The sequence below is a fragment of the Myripristis murdjan genome, chromosome 21 (assembly GCF_902150065.1).
Source record: "Myripristis murdjan chromosome 21, fMyrMur1.1, whole genome shotgun sequence".
Lineage (NCBI taxonomy): Eukaryota > Metazoa > Chordata > Actinopteri > Holocentriformes > Holocentridae > Myripristis > Myripristis murdjan.
Genome location: NC_044000.1, coordinates 14,213,688 through 14,228,237, shown reverse-complemented (window position 1 = coordinate 14,228,237; position 14,550 = coordinate 14,213,688). Strand labels below are relative to the sequence as shown.

Here is a 14,550-nt window from a genome sequence, read left to right as displayed (position 1 = left end):
TCATGGAGCCAATCAATCATTGTTAAAAAAAAAAAAAAAACAAATGATCAACATCTCCATGCTGTCTAGATGCAATATGTGTATTTTCATATTTTTATCTTGATGACTGTTTTTTTTTTTTTTTTTTTTTTTTACAGTGGTTTGAAATCTGCCTTTCCATGCATAGGTAGCTGCTATCATGTGACTGGCGTAGTCAATTTGTGAAGCCTCACATGAATTGATACTTTCTAATTAGCTCAGTAAGATAGAGCTTTGTCCTTCATGCCAGAAATTGTGAGTTTAAGCCTCAACTTGCCCGCCCCGACCATTGCTGTATCTATCTATATCTATATATCAGCAAACTTTCTGGACTGTGCCATGGCATGTTCAGTGTATTCAGAACATGGTCAGTGTTTTACATCAGAGTGTGTAACCAAATACTGAGCTCATATGAAGTTTTTATAATTTGGTCTTTCCTTAAAAAAAAAAGATCCATACCAGCTACTCAGCTCTCAAACAGGCAGTGTCAGTGATTTCATGCCATACAAACCATTGCACCAAAAAAATATGATCATTTGCTGCCCACCAGTGGCTCCTGCTCCCTAGTTTTTATTAATATTTCAGATTTTAAAATGCTTTAATGCTATGCTATGACTCTAACATGCTATGATCTAATACTTATAATCTAATACCTTTGGACAAGCAGTGGTGCATAGTCAGTAGATTTTATCGTCATTTTGAGTCAAGCGTTCTTATATTCTAGGTTTGCTGTTTCCACTTTAATATGTTGTGAATTATGTGGAAAAAAAAAAAAAAAACTTCCAGTAATTACTTTCACTGTCCTTGCCATTTAACACTACTTGTAAGCTACAGCTGTTTCAGGTTAAAGTCAAAATAACACGTAAGTGTAAAAACAACTGTGCAATAATTCTTCAGAAGTTTTTCAACCCCTACAAAATGTCTGTTCATATTTTTCAACAAAAATGAATGTAATTTGTTTCGTTGAAAGGCTTGGGACTTGTTGAGGTGAATGTTTCTGCAGATGACTAAGCAGGGAAAACTGTTCTCCTTAGTTACAAGCTGTGCAAAACAGTGGTAAATTAATCCTCTGCCACAGAAATAAGACTCAGTCGGTGAAAAAACAACAGCATCACATTATGGGTTGAATCTAAAGCTGAAAAAAAAAAAAAAAAATCAGTGTTAACTTCTTTGGGCAGAGAAGAGGCCGAGGCTGCAAGGTGTTGGGTACAGTACATCAGCATTTATTCCATGCAGTTGTTTGCTCTGATTTTATTCTCCCAGATACCCGTTGCACTGTACACTGAATAATACAGGAAATTGACAGGATTGGTTGATCATAATGCCATTCAACAGGAGAGGGAATTGGAAATGTGAGAGTAACAAAGAAACGGATGTCTGATACATGGGATGAAGCAACGTGATGTCCACAGTTAGAGACGCTTTCACAGAAACTCGGGTGTAAGTAACTGGCATTTTGATTAAAAAGGAAAAAGAGAGAGAGAGAGAGAGAGAGAGATCACTGCAGAATTGACAGAAAACCTTCATCACACATGCCTTCAGATGTAGTATCTCTGCTGTGGAAGTCCTTCGACAGGCCTGTCCTTTACAACAGAAGTGACTTCCTTATAGTCTGTGTTGAGATAAAGAGGCTTTAGGAGCACTTGACGTTGCTGAGTAATGATGTAAAGCCAGCTAAATCCATACTTTATCTCCAGTGGCATGAGCTGAGAGGAGCTGTACATGAGAATCTAACTGATGAATGGTATATGGATAAAAAAAAGAAAAGATAACAGATGCCAAAAACAATATGACAATGCCTTTTTTTCCCATGCAATACTGTCCTCTTCCCACTCCGATTTGTTGTGCTTCCTTTCAATAATACTTTTCAGGAGAAATCATAAGACAAGACATTTCTAAAGCTGCCTGAAATTAAAAAGACTGCTACACCTGACCAGTCATTCAAAATAAATTAATTCAATCATCATGTAGGCCAGCTACAAAGAAAAACAAAAAACAAACAAACCAAAAACAAAACAAAAAAAAAAGATTAAAATTAAATTAAAACTTTACAACAATCATACTTCACAGGATATATGCCAGAAAGACAATGTTATTAACAGCTTGATCTGATTACCCAGTCACTGCTAGACACTAGGTTATTTTGTTTCAAACGTAAACAGAGCAAAGAAGGTTGAAGGAGTACAGGCTCTTGGAAAGGGTACCAGTGGTAAGCACTTCCAAAGCTGTCAAGCAAAAGATTATTAACCATCAACAAAGTTTTAGATTCACCTTGTGCTACCCAGCTTTCATGACTCACCCCCGTGCAGCGGTCAATACTGATGTAATACAGATGGGTACTGTTGAAATTATTTCCTGCTTATTTCCAACCAGTCAGCTGGTCAGCGACAGAAGCCTGGAGCTCTGACCGAGCCATCCAATACAATAAGAGGGGACATAAAACAGGTCACATTACATTTACAGATGTTTATATACAGGAGTAGCTAATACTGAGATGAGGTTGTTGAAAACCAAGAGCGGGTCGGTGCTCTGTGGCCTTTGTCTCTGGCTTATATATTCCTTACTTAGAATCACAGCCATCTTCATACGCTTGAGCAGACATTTTGACATTATCTTGTTAAATTCAACCCTGGCTGGCTATTTTAACGACAAAATCATTTAGGGTGGACGACAAACACTGAAACAGGGATAAAAATTATCGCTCTAAAAGATGCAGTATCCCATTTCAAAGAGAACGAGACAAAAAAAGTAATATTGCTAGGATTCTAGGATTAGAACGATCATGAGAACATTAGATAAAGGACCTAGAGTAGATAAAGGGAATTAAGCCAGTACATTTATATAACACAAGGCAAAATAATTCATTGTAGCTGTCACCATCTAGTGGCTGTTGATATATTGCTCCTGCTCTCAATCAGCAACTTAAAACCTGAGCATCAAACCAGGAAAGGCAAATTCACAAAAATGGGACCATTTAAAAATATACTATCTATAAAGTTTTTTTTTTTTTGCCACTTACTGCTATCCTCTAGCCAAACTGCGTTGTGTCCAGCCAGCTAGACACCCCATATCCTGAGCTAGAAACCCCTCTGCACCTGAGCGTCAAGCTACGTTATTGCTGTTTCATTCATTACAGCACAGGAAAGCATTTTGTGCCTTTATTTTGGACATTGCTTTTCACTAATCTGCACAGTTGGTGCCACATACAAACACTCATATCAGACTGTATGTATTACCCTGCTAGAAAATGGTAAATGGGAAACTCTGGACCTAAAGATTTTTAGAAAAGGGATACTGCACCTTGGTTGCAACTAAAACTAAAACTCTACGTCCCTACGTGACAGTAATGTCCATTACAACAATAAAGGGTTGGACATCAAGGCTATCTTTAAGACTTTTTTTTTTTTAAAATATACCTGCATGGTCCATTATATGTGCCACTCAAGAAACATTCCAACACACGATAACTGGTCCAGTCTGGTTTCTCACAGTTCTAGAACGATCCTGAGATGAGACTTGAAACTGTAATGTCCGATGGAGAGGAAAGGCTTCGTGTTCATAAACACTGATAATTCGCGATCCACTCATGACATCTGATTAATGACAATGATGATGTCGGCATGTCTCGGAGAAGGATGAGCTGGGTCAGAGTTGCAAACGGGAGAGGAAGGTATTTTTTTCCTTTCCTTTCCTTTCCTTTTTTTTTTTTTTTTTTAATTCCTTAACGTCAGCTGAGTCTGCATTTCCTCTCCTTTTCTAGCTCGTCCACTTCATGCAGTCTTCTGGCAGCCTTTGCGTTTGCAAGCCACACAGGCATGCTTGGATGATGACTAGACATACATGGTGGTTGGAGGGGTGTGGGGGAAGAGTGTCCTGGGAGAAGTCGGGCTGTTCATGCTGGTGTTCACATGGTTTTCATGGTCTCCCTGGTAGGGAGGCGGGCTTTGAACTGTAAACTTATGATAAAGCAGGTCGGTCACACTGTAGTAGTCATGGAGATAGTGCTGGTTGGAGGGGGTTTTCGGTCTAATGCAGTAAGATGCTAACAGTGACTGCAGCCGTCCTGTTGTCCCAGATCAGGATTTGTTGTGATGCTCCTCGTCTGGGTCGGTCACCTGAGAGACCAACGATCACTGATAGACGATGAAAGATCTAACCGCCACTGATTTATTGTCAGCCTTGGATGGAAAAACACTTTCCTGCATTTTCCTCCTCCTCCTCCTCCTCATCATCATCATCATCAACCGCATCTTCATCCATTCTCGATCTCTCACCAACACAGTCAGCCCATGCTCAGTCTCAGTTTCAAAACGTGTCTTTTGTTGTTTTTTTTGTTGTTGTTGTTCATTTCAGAGAATATACAGAGTTCCTGAATTTTCCCTCAAAACTCAGACAAAAATAAATTATGAATGTTACACTATCTACTGTACAGTATCATTCAAAAGGGAATCCCTGCCTTGGGTTGCCTGGATGCTGGGTTAGAGATGGGGGAGAGGTTATGAAGAGAAGATGAGGTGGCTGGGAGAGGGTGGGATGGGCCGGTCGGTTAGGAGCGACTGCACGGGGCTTTGCAAATGGGGAGCTTTGTTTACAGTGTGGTCCTCTTATTGCTGTAGTTCCTGCAGGGCTGGGTGGGACATGATGGCTTCCAGGCAAAGAGAGAACGGAGCCGGCGGTGGGTTTCACCATGAGGAGGGGGCTCCAGGTTTGTTGTTCCTAATGGTGGCATCAGAGCACTCTGCTTCTGAAGAGTCACAGTCAGAGTCACCGAACTGTAGTGGATTCTGAGGGGGACACAGAGCAGAGTGCGTACATTAGTGCACAATGGTAACACTTCAAATACATTTACTCAGCCTAAAACTCTTTAACCATGACCACTTTCATACCACAAAAAATGATAAGTATTCAGTGAGCCTGCCAGTATTTTATCCTTGTCGGGATGTAAAACCTTCAGAAACAGCATTTCCACCAGGGGACACTAATAATTTCCACTGAAATAATTTTGATACCTTATGTAACTGTGATATAAATAGGGGGTTTGTTTATAGAGTGCATTATTGAAGAAATGAATGAATAAATGTGCAAGAATGTGCAAGAAAATGAAATTTCATTGCATTCTTTAAAGTTTTATGTAGCTGGAGTCCATCATATTATGCAGTAATCCAATATCAACTGCAAATATCTATTGATTGCTAATATAATATCAAAGCGCCATGGCAAAATATGAAATGAGATGCTTTTTAAATAAATAAATAAATGCATACATATATGAGGACAGCTTAACACAGGAATAAAAAAAGAGGAAACTAAAGAAAATATAGTTATCTTTGCTAATGTAATTGTTTTATCTTTTATGTATCTCATTGCATTTTCATACATTAAAATTGAAGAACTCCTCAAACTGTTACTGTAAAAAAACATCCCATTTTATATTTGTCAAGTGTGGCTCTTTACAATAACCTTGAACGTGATACCAACCCAATAACAGTCAAAACAGTACAATGATCTGACTCTGCTCTATGTGCCGATACACTATTCAAAGCAATACACAACAATAACAGAATGAAAAATAAAAATAGAGTTTTTTTGTCTGTGCTTTTGATGTGTACTTATACATATTATAATAGAGAAGCAAGGGCACGTGTGTGTCTCTGACCTCGTAGCTGTGCTCGTCGGAGCACAGTTTGCCCAGGGAGATTTGGGTCTTCACCCTGCGGACAGCACACTCTTTGTCGGACAGACCGTCTGACTGGGTGGAAATGTCAATGGGGATGTCGGGCGTGTGGGACAGCAGCTCATCGAGGTGCTCCTCTTGGCTGGCGCTCAGCCTCTCCAGGGGCCCGCTGTGGGAGTGGTCGCTGGTGTTGCCCTCCTCCCCATCGGACACCGACAGGTTCTCCGAGCTGAAGGTGGAGTAGGACTGGAAGCTGCTCATACAGCGGTGAGGTCTAGAAAGGGAGAGAGAGGAGGAGAAAACAGGGAGGAAGATTTTACCTCACAGAGAAAGAACAAGAGGAGGGTCAACTGGTAAAACACTGATTAAGTGTGTTTTACCTCTGTCTCCTTGGAAACTCCACCTCACTGTCCACCTCTCCCTCTTCCTCTTCAGATGACTCATCACCACCCTGAGAGACAGGCAATTACAGCTGTTAATCCATAACAAGTTTTCAGTGCTACCTACACACACACACACAAACACACACAAACACACACACATTGAAGTCCAGCCATGTGCTGCGCTTACCTTCCTGAGTGGTCTGAGTGTGCGGGGCAGTCCCGTGGGCAGGGTGTGTGTACGCTGGGATGCCTCCTGTTCATGTGGCTCTGCTTTCTCTGTGGCCTCTCCACCTGAGGCCGGGTCAGGCACTTTACTGGGTGCCACTAACGGAGACGGGGTGCCCTCTTGGGTACTGAGCAGTGAGTAGTGGGGTAACTCTGGTTGGCTGGAGGCAGGAGGCGTCTCCTGACAGTGTAGGCAGCCGGGGAAGGGATGGGCCTGGCAGCAGGGGCACAGAGAACCAGCACCGGTACCCGGGACAGGATTGGAGCTGGTGGATGTGGTCCGCTGGCGCGAGTCCGCATCCACTGTAGTGGAAATGAGGTCAGGACTGGAGCCGGACACGCGGCGCTGCAGGTGGTCTGTCTGAGGGCTGCGGAGGGCCGCGGCCGGGCCGAAGTAGCGCAGGTTGTTGGCACAGTTGACTACGGCCTCCTCACGGCCCTTCAAAGGGAGGAAGGGGCCATCTTGTGTTGGGTGGTGGTGGTGGTGGTGATGATGATGATGGTGGTACTGCTGCTCCTGTAAGGGCTGAGTCTCTTCTGTTGCCCCGGCACCGGGCTTAAGCACCCCAGGGAATTCACTGTGGCTTCCCTTACTGTTGGCGCGGCGGTGGCGAGGCTTGCTTCGATAGCGGGCCTTGCCCGGAGGTGTGGAGACCTTTGGGCTGGCGGATAGTGGTGACGGGGAGGGGAGGGGGTCAACACTGGGGATGCCATCAGAACGAAGTAAATCTGGCCTGGAGGGAATACACAAAGCAATATTAATACATACACACATTTAACAGACTTTAAAGTTGATTTGATTTTCTCAGGCCAATTTCACTTTAATAACAATACTGTATAATACCTTATATACTTGGGCTGGGCAATAATTCAACATTATAGGTGATGTTTGGATATTGTGACAAACATTTCTGTTCTCTAAAGTGATGATAACAAGCTAAATATATTGAAAAACTCTGACAATGAGTTATGGTGGAAATATTATTTGAAATTTTCTGGGGATTAGTTTATGGATTAGTGTATGTACAGTATGTAAATCCTATCAAGATGAACCTGCAACTGCTGACACAAGCAGAGTAGCTATAAGAGGGAATTATTTCAAAGGGCTCTGTTGTCTTTCCCCTATAGCAATCTGTTAAACTTGGCAGGACTCAGACCTTTTGGTGGGGGGCATCCCAGGCTTGTGTGAAATGCTTCCTTTCTTCTTAATGAGCTTCTCTACAGCATTTGACCTGACGATGGGTCGGACAAGGTGCCGCTTGTAGTTCCCAGGATACTTTTTCTCCACCGCCTGCTCTCTCCTACAGGGAGGGGCGATGGCAGGGTTAGTAGGGAGCTAGGACAGTGAACAGCATTCAGGTCCAGTTTTACAGAGTCTTATTTATTTATAACTAGCAGCCCTGGACAAGCAAAAATAAAAATGTCTGTGAATCCAGTCCAGTTTCCCTTATTCTTGGTACGGTGAAAATAGTTCCATTTATGAGAGACACAAAACAACATGCACAGCAATCACTGAGAAGAGAAGGGAAATCCTGGCTATTGGCTGGGTGAGTATCTAGGTCAAGAAACTGGCAACAAATCAAGGGAGAGGAAACTCACTGTAAAGTCATTTGAGACCTTTGAGTCATACTCACGCAAAACTCAGCCTAAGCTACTTAGGCTGAAGTAGAAGAAATGTCTGAGAACTGATTTTCATCAAACTCCAGGAAAAATGACCTATTGTTCTACTAAATACAAAACAACCCAAAATAGTGACCGAATTCTTCTCTGCTCTGTTGTAAGGATAAATTGAGCAATACTTCAAATGTGAGTACTACATCACGCTGCAAAAGGTTGTAATCTCATCCAAAAGCTGAACATACTTTAGGGAATCATGCTAGGTCGTCATAATCAGTTTAAGCACTGGTTATTGGAAATGGCAGAGAGGAAAGTCCATGGGATTTGAAAACAATGAGATACTGACAACCACTAAGCACTGGCAATGGGGTGAGGAGTGGAATAGAAGTAAGGCAGGGTAATATTTACTGTGCTAAAGGGTTTGAATACGTACTTCATTAGTTCCTTCTCTCGGACCTCCAGCTGCAGCATGATGGCACTCAGCTCCATGTAGAGGTTGTTGGCTCTTTCCAGTTTCCTCTCATAGTGCTCCCGGATATCCAGGGCATGCCTGCGAGGGTTGGGAGATGCAGACTTGGCACTCACACTTCAAATAACTCCTTACCTCATTTTCCGATCACGCAATGCAGGGAATCTACATGCAACTAATTTGTGTAGCATTTAAAAGTCTAAGATGGGTCATTTTTCTTCTGTATCCAGTCATTTCTCTGTCTGTGTTTTGTGTTTTTTGCACACCTGAGTTCATCCCTCCTGCGTCGGATCAGCTCTTCGTCCAGCCTGTGGATGCAGGTGCCTTCGCTTTTGATCTTCTCGAAATGTTTCTTCACCTCCTCCCTCCATTCGGCCTGTAATGTGGACACACACAATCAAATGCTCAAAGTCCACTCTGAGTCAGAAACCCTTTGATGTAAAGCTAAGCAAGGGACTTATTTATCTGAAGCAAGCAAAGATCTAGGGCTTGGAGCAGTGCTCCAACACCAGGCTTCATGTACACAAAGTGCATACCAAACCTATCTGAAGAAAGAGCATTTGACCTATACACAGCAAGGCTGGTTTGCTTGTGTGTTGTGGTGGTGGCACAGACCTGAGACTTGAAGTAGGTCTCCTGAGGGGCTCCCAGAACATCAGCAGAGGCTATGTCGAGGTGTAGGAGGATTTGACGAAACGAAGGCCTATTCCTGGGCTTGCCTTGCCTGAGAGGGACAGACGAAAACCAGGAGGAGGAAATCAAAGACAATGTAACTGTACTCGTACTGACCTGCACATTCATTGGCCTGGAACTCACCCACTGGCTGATACCTCAGTGTCAGAGGTGTCCGTGTGGTCAATGAGTGAGCAGGACTCCTGACCAGTTAACAAGCTGGAGGCATGTGTTCAAATTGCATGACAGCATTTTCTAAAAATCCCATATTTAGCAATCTTAAAGTCAACCTTTATTGGTTTGTGATGCTCTAAACATACAAATATAGAGTCAAGACTTGGATTAGACTGTGTGGCTGAAGAATTTGAAGCTGATATGTTCAAATCCTTTTTGCTGCCTTTTGCTAATTTGTCAAATTCACTAATCAACTCCATTTAAAAAGCAATGTCTCTTCTTTTTGTAACCTTCATTATTAGCAATGCAAGCGATCAAATCTCTTTGTTGGAGATTCAAGACAACTCGGAGTGAGTAAATGATACAACGTTTGGGTGACATCTTCCTTAAACAGGTAATCGCTTATAAACAAAGCAAATACATCAGTGTGTTTAATATATGATCTGTGCTCACCATGTTTGTTTCATGAGGATTTTGAAGCCATCAGGGCAGGTGGAGGGGACAGGGAGGTGGAGACTGTTACTGCCGACACCCCAGATAATGGCCGAGGAGTCCACATCTTTGTAAGGAATCTCTCCTGTCAGCAGCTCCCATAACACGACTCCAAATGACCTGCATAACACAAGTAATGCTAGACAGGTCTTGCTACACCAACATCAACATACAGGTCTTACAGTACTTTTAAGTAGACAATGCAAAAAAAAAAACAGAATATATATCTATATATCTATATCTATATATATGTTTGCAGCCCTCTAATTTAATATTAGCTTACATATCACACAAATATAGCCACTGATCTCAAGCTTGAACCACTTAATGAATTATTTATCAGTGCTGAGATGGCAAATGCTCTTCAGTGTAATTCTTAAAAGGTCGTTTGCTAGATTTTAGCACTCACCAGATGTCTACTTTCTCAGACACAGGCTCGTTTCTTATCACTTCAGGGGCCATCCAGGCCACCGTACCCGCAAATGACATCTTTGTACTTTTGTCACTGAGCTCTTTGGATGTTCCAAAGTCCGAGATTTTCACAGTGTCGTTGTGGGTCACCAAAACACTAAAACAGACAGACAGAAAAAAAGATTCGAGACTTATTGGAAATGTTCTAAGAAAGAAAAAAAAAAACATATTGCAGGAAACTGGTGGCCCTTTGAGCTGCTTTTTGCACCATTTTGAAGTGCAGCGCTTAAGTATAATCTTTCTTATTGTGCCACCACGACGGAAAACTATTGTTACAGAGGCACGTCTCTCCATCTGAATCATCGTGCTGGGGAGTGAGTGACCTTTCCAGAAGATTCAGCCTGCCATTATTCTGCTGACTAATACAGTGTTCGGCACTGCTGCAGCATGATGATATTGATTAGAGAAATAGGGCTAGAGTGAGAGGCAAGAGCTGGGTGAGACAGTGCACTGCGTTTCAGCCTCATATTAAGGCCGACAACTTGCTTTTATTAATGCTGAAAATGGCATTCCAGCTAATGGCAGGCCATCTCTGAGTCAATAGGCTGAATTGGTTGTTAGTGCTGCAGGCCAGGAAATCTCTCTCTCACGCACACACACACACACACACACACACACACACACACACACACACACACACACAGCTATCTTTGCTGAGCAATAAAGTTTGAGACTGATCACAGCACCCACGGGTTGCTACACAACAGTGGAAAAAACAAGGAAAACAGACTTCCGTGAGGATCAAAAGAAAAATACTGATGAAGACTGACTACAGCATTAGGCAGCATTTTCCTAATTGTACATATGCTCACGGTAACAAAATAATGTCAACAGTTCCGATAGAAAAGCACACACACAAAAAGGTGCCTACAAGTGGGTAAATCTACAGGTGAACAGGTCTGTGTGGAAAAGGATAAGTTGGGAAAATGTCTTGGGAAGTCAAACAAAGAATAGCTGAGCATAAATTCTATTTCCATAAAATTAATTTTATGGAAATGAACCATTCACTTTCATCTTTCCAATATACTGAAATATAAAAAGTAATGCTGTCTCCAGAGGGGGGACTTGGATTAAATGCTTCTTAAAGGAGGCATTTTAAAATTTCCTTTTTAAGCCCTAACGGGTTAAAGAAGGAACTAAAATTGAGGTTGTTCTTATAAACGAATAGGGCTGGTAACCAAAGAAATACATATAAATAGGTTTTGATCTATCATTTAAAATATGTATTATTATATAGAGGCATATTTCTAATTATTTAATAATTGGATATTTGAATTTTCTAAAGGGAATATTCATATTTCAGGAAGTGTGACTCAACTCTGTACCACCGTGATGAAGGCAGCGGCCGAAAATGTTTGATGTTGATCAGTAAAACGAAGGAGGAGTCAAGAGACCTTTTCCTTGGTTGAAGAAAATACTGTGGAACATATTCAAAGGAACAAAGTCTACTTAATGATAATGGGGCTAAGAGGCGACTCACTTGGGAGACTTGAGATCTCTGTGGATGATTTTGTGGAGGTGTAGGTAGTTCATGCCACTGGCGATGCCTGAGGCCCAGTCCACCAGCAGCCTGGGGGTGACTTTACGGCCGGCCCTCAGCACCTCGTACAGCTGGCCCTGGGCACAGTACTCCATGATGATGCAGTAGCAAGGGGCCTGCGTGCACACACCCCTAGGTGGGATAAGAAACAGGAAACACTCAGAATATATGGAGAGAGACATCTGAACAATAACAACAAGTGTCAGCCATGCATACTTGTCTGGACTCTAGTTCAGCCAAATGCTCCACACATTCTGTCCCCAGTTAAGATGAGTTATATAACACCATAAAATCACTTTATGCTCAGTTACAGAATTTATCAACCTATTATGCAACATAAAGCAGTTTAATGGTGAGCAAGATGGTTGTAGACTTACTTGAAACCGATGATATTGGGGTGCTTGAGTTTCCGCAGATGCTTAATGTCCGTCTCCTTCTGCTCGCGCACCTTCTTGATGGCCACCTCCTCGGAGTGGAACTTGCCCAAGAAAACGGCTCCCTGCGCCCCGCTGCCCAGCCACTGCAACTCCGAAATCTCCTCAAACGGAACCTCCCACATGTCTAGACAAAAGACAGCACGGGAGAAAAGCGTGTAAATTTTATTTACTCAGTTTGATTCTAATTTTGTTATACTTAGAGATGTCATATGATTTAGACGCTACAAGCTGTTATTTTCTAACCCTGTGGCTCTGTTTGATATTAACCCTAAGTGTTTTTTTTTTGTTTGTTTGTTTTTTTGATAGATCCCTGTGTTCATTTTTCATTTTTCCTAGATTATCATAAGTGAGGTAGGAGCCAAGTGTTGACTGTCTAAACTCTGTTCATCTCCATCTTTATGAAGTGATTTTCTGTCCTTGTGAATTAGAATTTTTTCTTAACTTACCTGAGAATTTGTATGTATTTGTGTCAAAAATGTCCTGCTGTCTCTTTTTCATCCTTTTAGTTGTAATAACTCATAGGAAGGGCGTATGTGCCTTATATGCAGCACAACATAAAAACACACACAGCATGGCTGGCACTACAAGCTAACACAAACTAAAAATATTGACCAAAATAAATGTAATGCTCTGTGTGAAAGTGCTATAAATGTCGGATACATTCAGATGGTGAGTCATATGTTGTTCCGTCCTCACTATGTGGTTTTGAAACACGTGTGGAGGCAGAGGCTGTGCAGCTGAATATTCCAACGCACTGTTGGAAGGCACAAGCATGCCAGCTGACCAACCACAAGACCCAACCCAGTTCTGTCTAAGCGGGACTTGTAGCCTGCAGCCCGTGTCCAGCTTCAACAGGCAGCCCTGCAGCAAGGGGAGTCTCACCTTTACCACGACCCCAATTCAAACTGACAGCTGTAAAGCTCCACTCAAAGCAGCAATATGCTCAACCTGGAAATGGCTATTCAATTATGGTTTGAGAGTACACTGGGAGAAATAGTAGATGCATCTGAAGCTGCTATCTTAGTACACCAGGACTTCAGGATTTCCAGACTGCACTAATGGCAGGGCTTCCCCCAGACGTTTATAGGTGAGTGCCTTGCCTAATGTCAGTTGGATAAAATCCAATAAAACCAAAGCAGAAAACCGAAGAAAAAAATGCTTTTGTTTTCGCCACAAATGGATTTTTAACATTCTCTGGATTTTTGCCTGGGTCTAGTTAACTGATCCACAGAGGTAGATACGATCAGGGTCTGTCAGGCAAAAAAGCAAACAAGATGACTGAATAGTCCGGTCTCCCTATGGGCTTGTGCCAAATTTCATCAAAAATGAAGTCGCTATGTTGGACAAACGGCAGAAACCTACATTAGATTGTTGCTAATATTTATGCTTGAATGTTTTTTGTGCCGCCCCCACCTCACCTAACTACTCACCTAACTACTACTCTGAGGGGAAATCTGGATAGCATGCAGTTAGATGAAAGCGTGAGCTAACCTTGCTGCTGCAGCTTGTATTCTGTTGAGTACGTCTTCCCTATGATGTTCCAGACTGGGCGCAGACAGCCAAACAGTCCCTCTAGGAAGCCGCCTGACCCGGGCCCTGCTCTGTGGAAGTGCAGCTTGATATCGTCAGGATGCTGCGGGTGGCCTGGTCTCCCCCCTCCGCTGTGATCCATGGGACAGTTTCCCTCTTCAGTCTGTTCCTCCCCCCCGCTGCCGCAGCCGCCGTGGTCACAGGAGGCTGGCGACCCGGCCTCTTCGTGGTCCTGTTCCTGCAGCTGGAGCACGCTGTTGTCAAAGTGCCCGCCCTCGCTCCGCGTCGAGTCCTCACTCAGGGCTGTGTTAGGGGGGCTGACGCCACCCAGCATCAAGTCGTCGTCCTGGCCGGGGGGCTGCAGTGTCTGCAGGGGAACAGGCAGGTGTGTTGGGGGGGCCAGGTCTGTGATGATCTGAGTGGGCAAGTTAGAGGGAGGGCCCTGAGGAGGCTGCGGCTGAGAGTTGGGTGTGTTCGATTTTTTCATGGCGTCCCCGACCACGGTGAGTTTGAGCTCCTCCTTCAGCTTGCCCACCAGCAGACTGGGGCAGGAAGTCCACGAGAGCACCTCGGGGGAGCTACCCATGGTGCCGTGCATGTGCATGGGCTGCCCGGGGACAATGAGTGGGGCGTGGTCCTAACACACGGGTTCCTCTGAATGCTGGAAGTCACCTGTAGAACGAAAACAGAGGAGAGAGAGAGAGAGGAGAGAGGCAAAGGGAGAGCAAGAGGTTAACAAAATCATCAAGTACACAACAAATGAGACGTGAAATGCAGATTAAAACGACAAGCTAAGCTAAATCCATTACACTGATTGTAGACACCTCTGATACAACATAAACACATGA

At 43.2% G+C, this 14,550-nt stretch overlaps 1 protein-coding gene across 3 annotated transcripts in view; it reads right to left on the bottom strand.

Annotated features, from left to right (window-relative positions):
• Nucleotides 1–1,220: 1,220 nt before the first annotated feature.
• Nucleotides 1,221–14,550, bottom strand: part of map3k13 (mitogen-activated protein kinase kinase kinase 13) — a 35,869-nt gene continuing 22,539 nt past the window's right edge. For all 3 annotated transcript variants that reach the window (XM_030080365.1, XM_030080364.1, XM_030080366.1), the window contains 13 exons: nt 13,664–14,374; nt 12,113–12,296; nt 11,676–11,867; nt 10,134–10,292; nt 9,686–9,844; nt 9,002–9,110; nt 8,653–8,762; nt 8,351–8,467; nt 7,458–7,601; nt 6,263–7,034; nt 6,073–6,143; nt 5,675–5,966; nt 1,221–4,802 (listed from right to left, as the gene is read on the bottom strand). In XM_030080365.1, the coding sequence (XP_029936225.1) occupies nt 4,701–4,802; nt 5,675–5,966; nt 6,073–6,143; nt 6,263–7,034; nt 7,458–7,601; nt 8,351–8,467; nt 8,653–8,762; nt 9,002–9,110; nt 9,686–9,844; nt 10,134–10,292; nt 11,676–11,867; nt 12,113–12,296; nt 13,664–14,306 (3,054 nt within the window). In that variant the 5' untranslated portion in view covers nt 14,307–14,374 and the 3' untranslated portion in view covers nt 1,221–4,700. The remainder of the gene's footprint in view (nt 4,803–5,674; nt 5,967–6,072; nt 6,144–6,262; nt 7,035–7,457; nt 7,602–8,350; nt 8,468–8,652; nt 8,763–9,001; nt 9,111–9,685; nt 9,845–10,133; nt 10,293–11,675; nt 11,868–12,112; nt 12,297–13,663; nt 14,375–14,550) is intronic.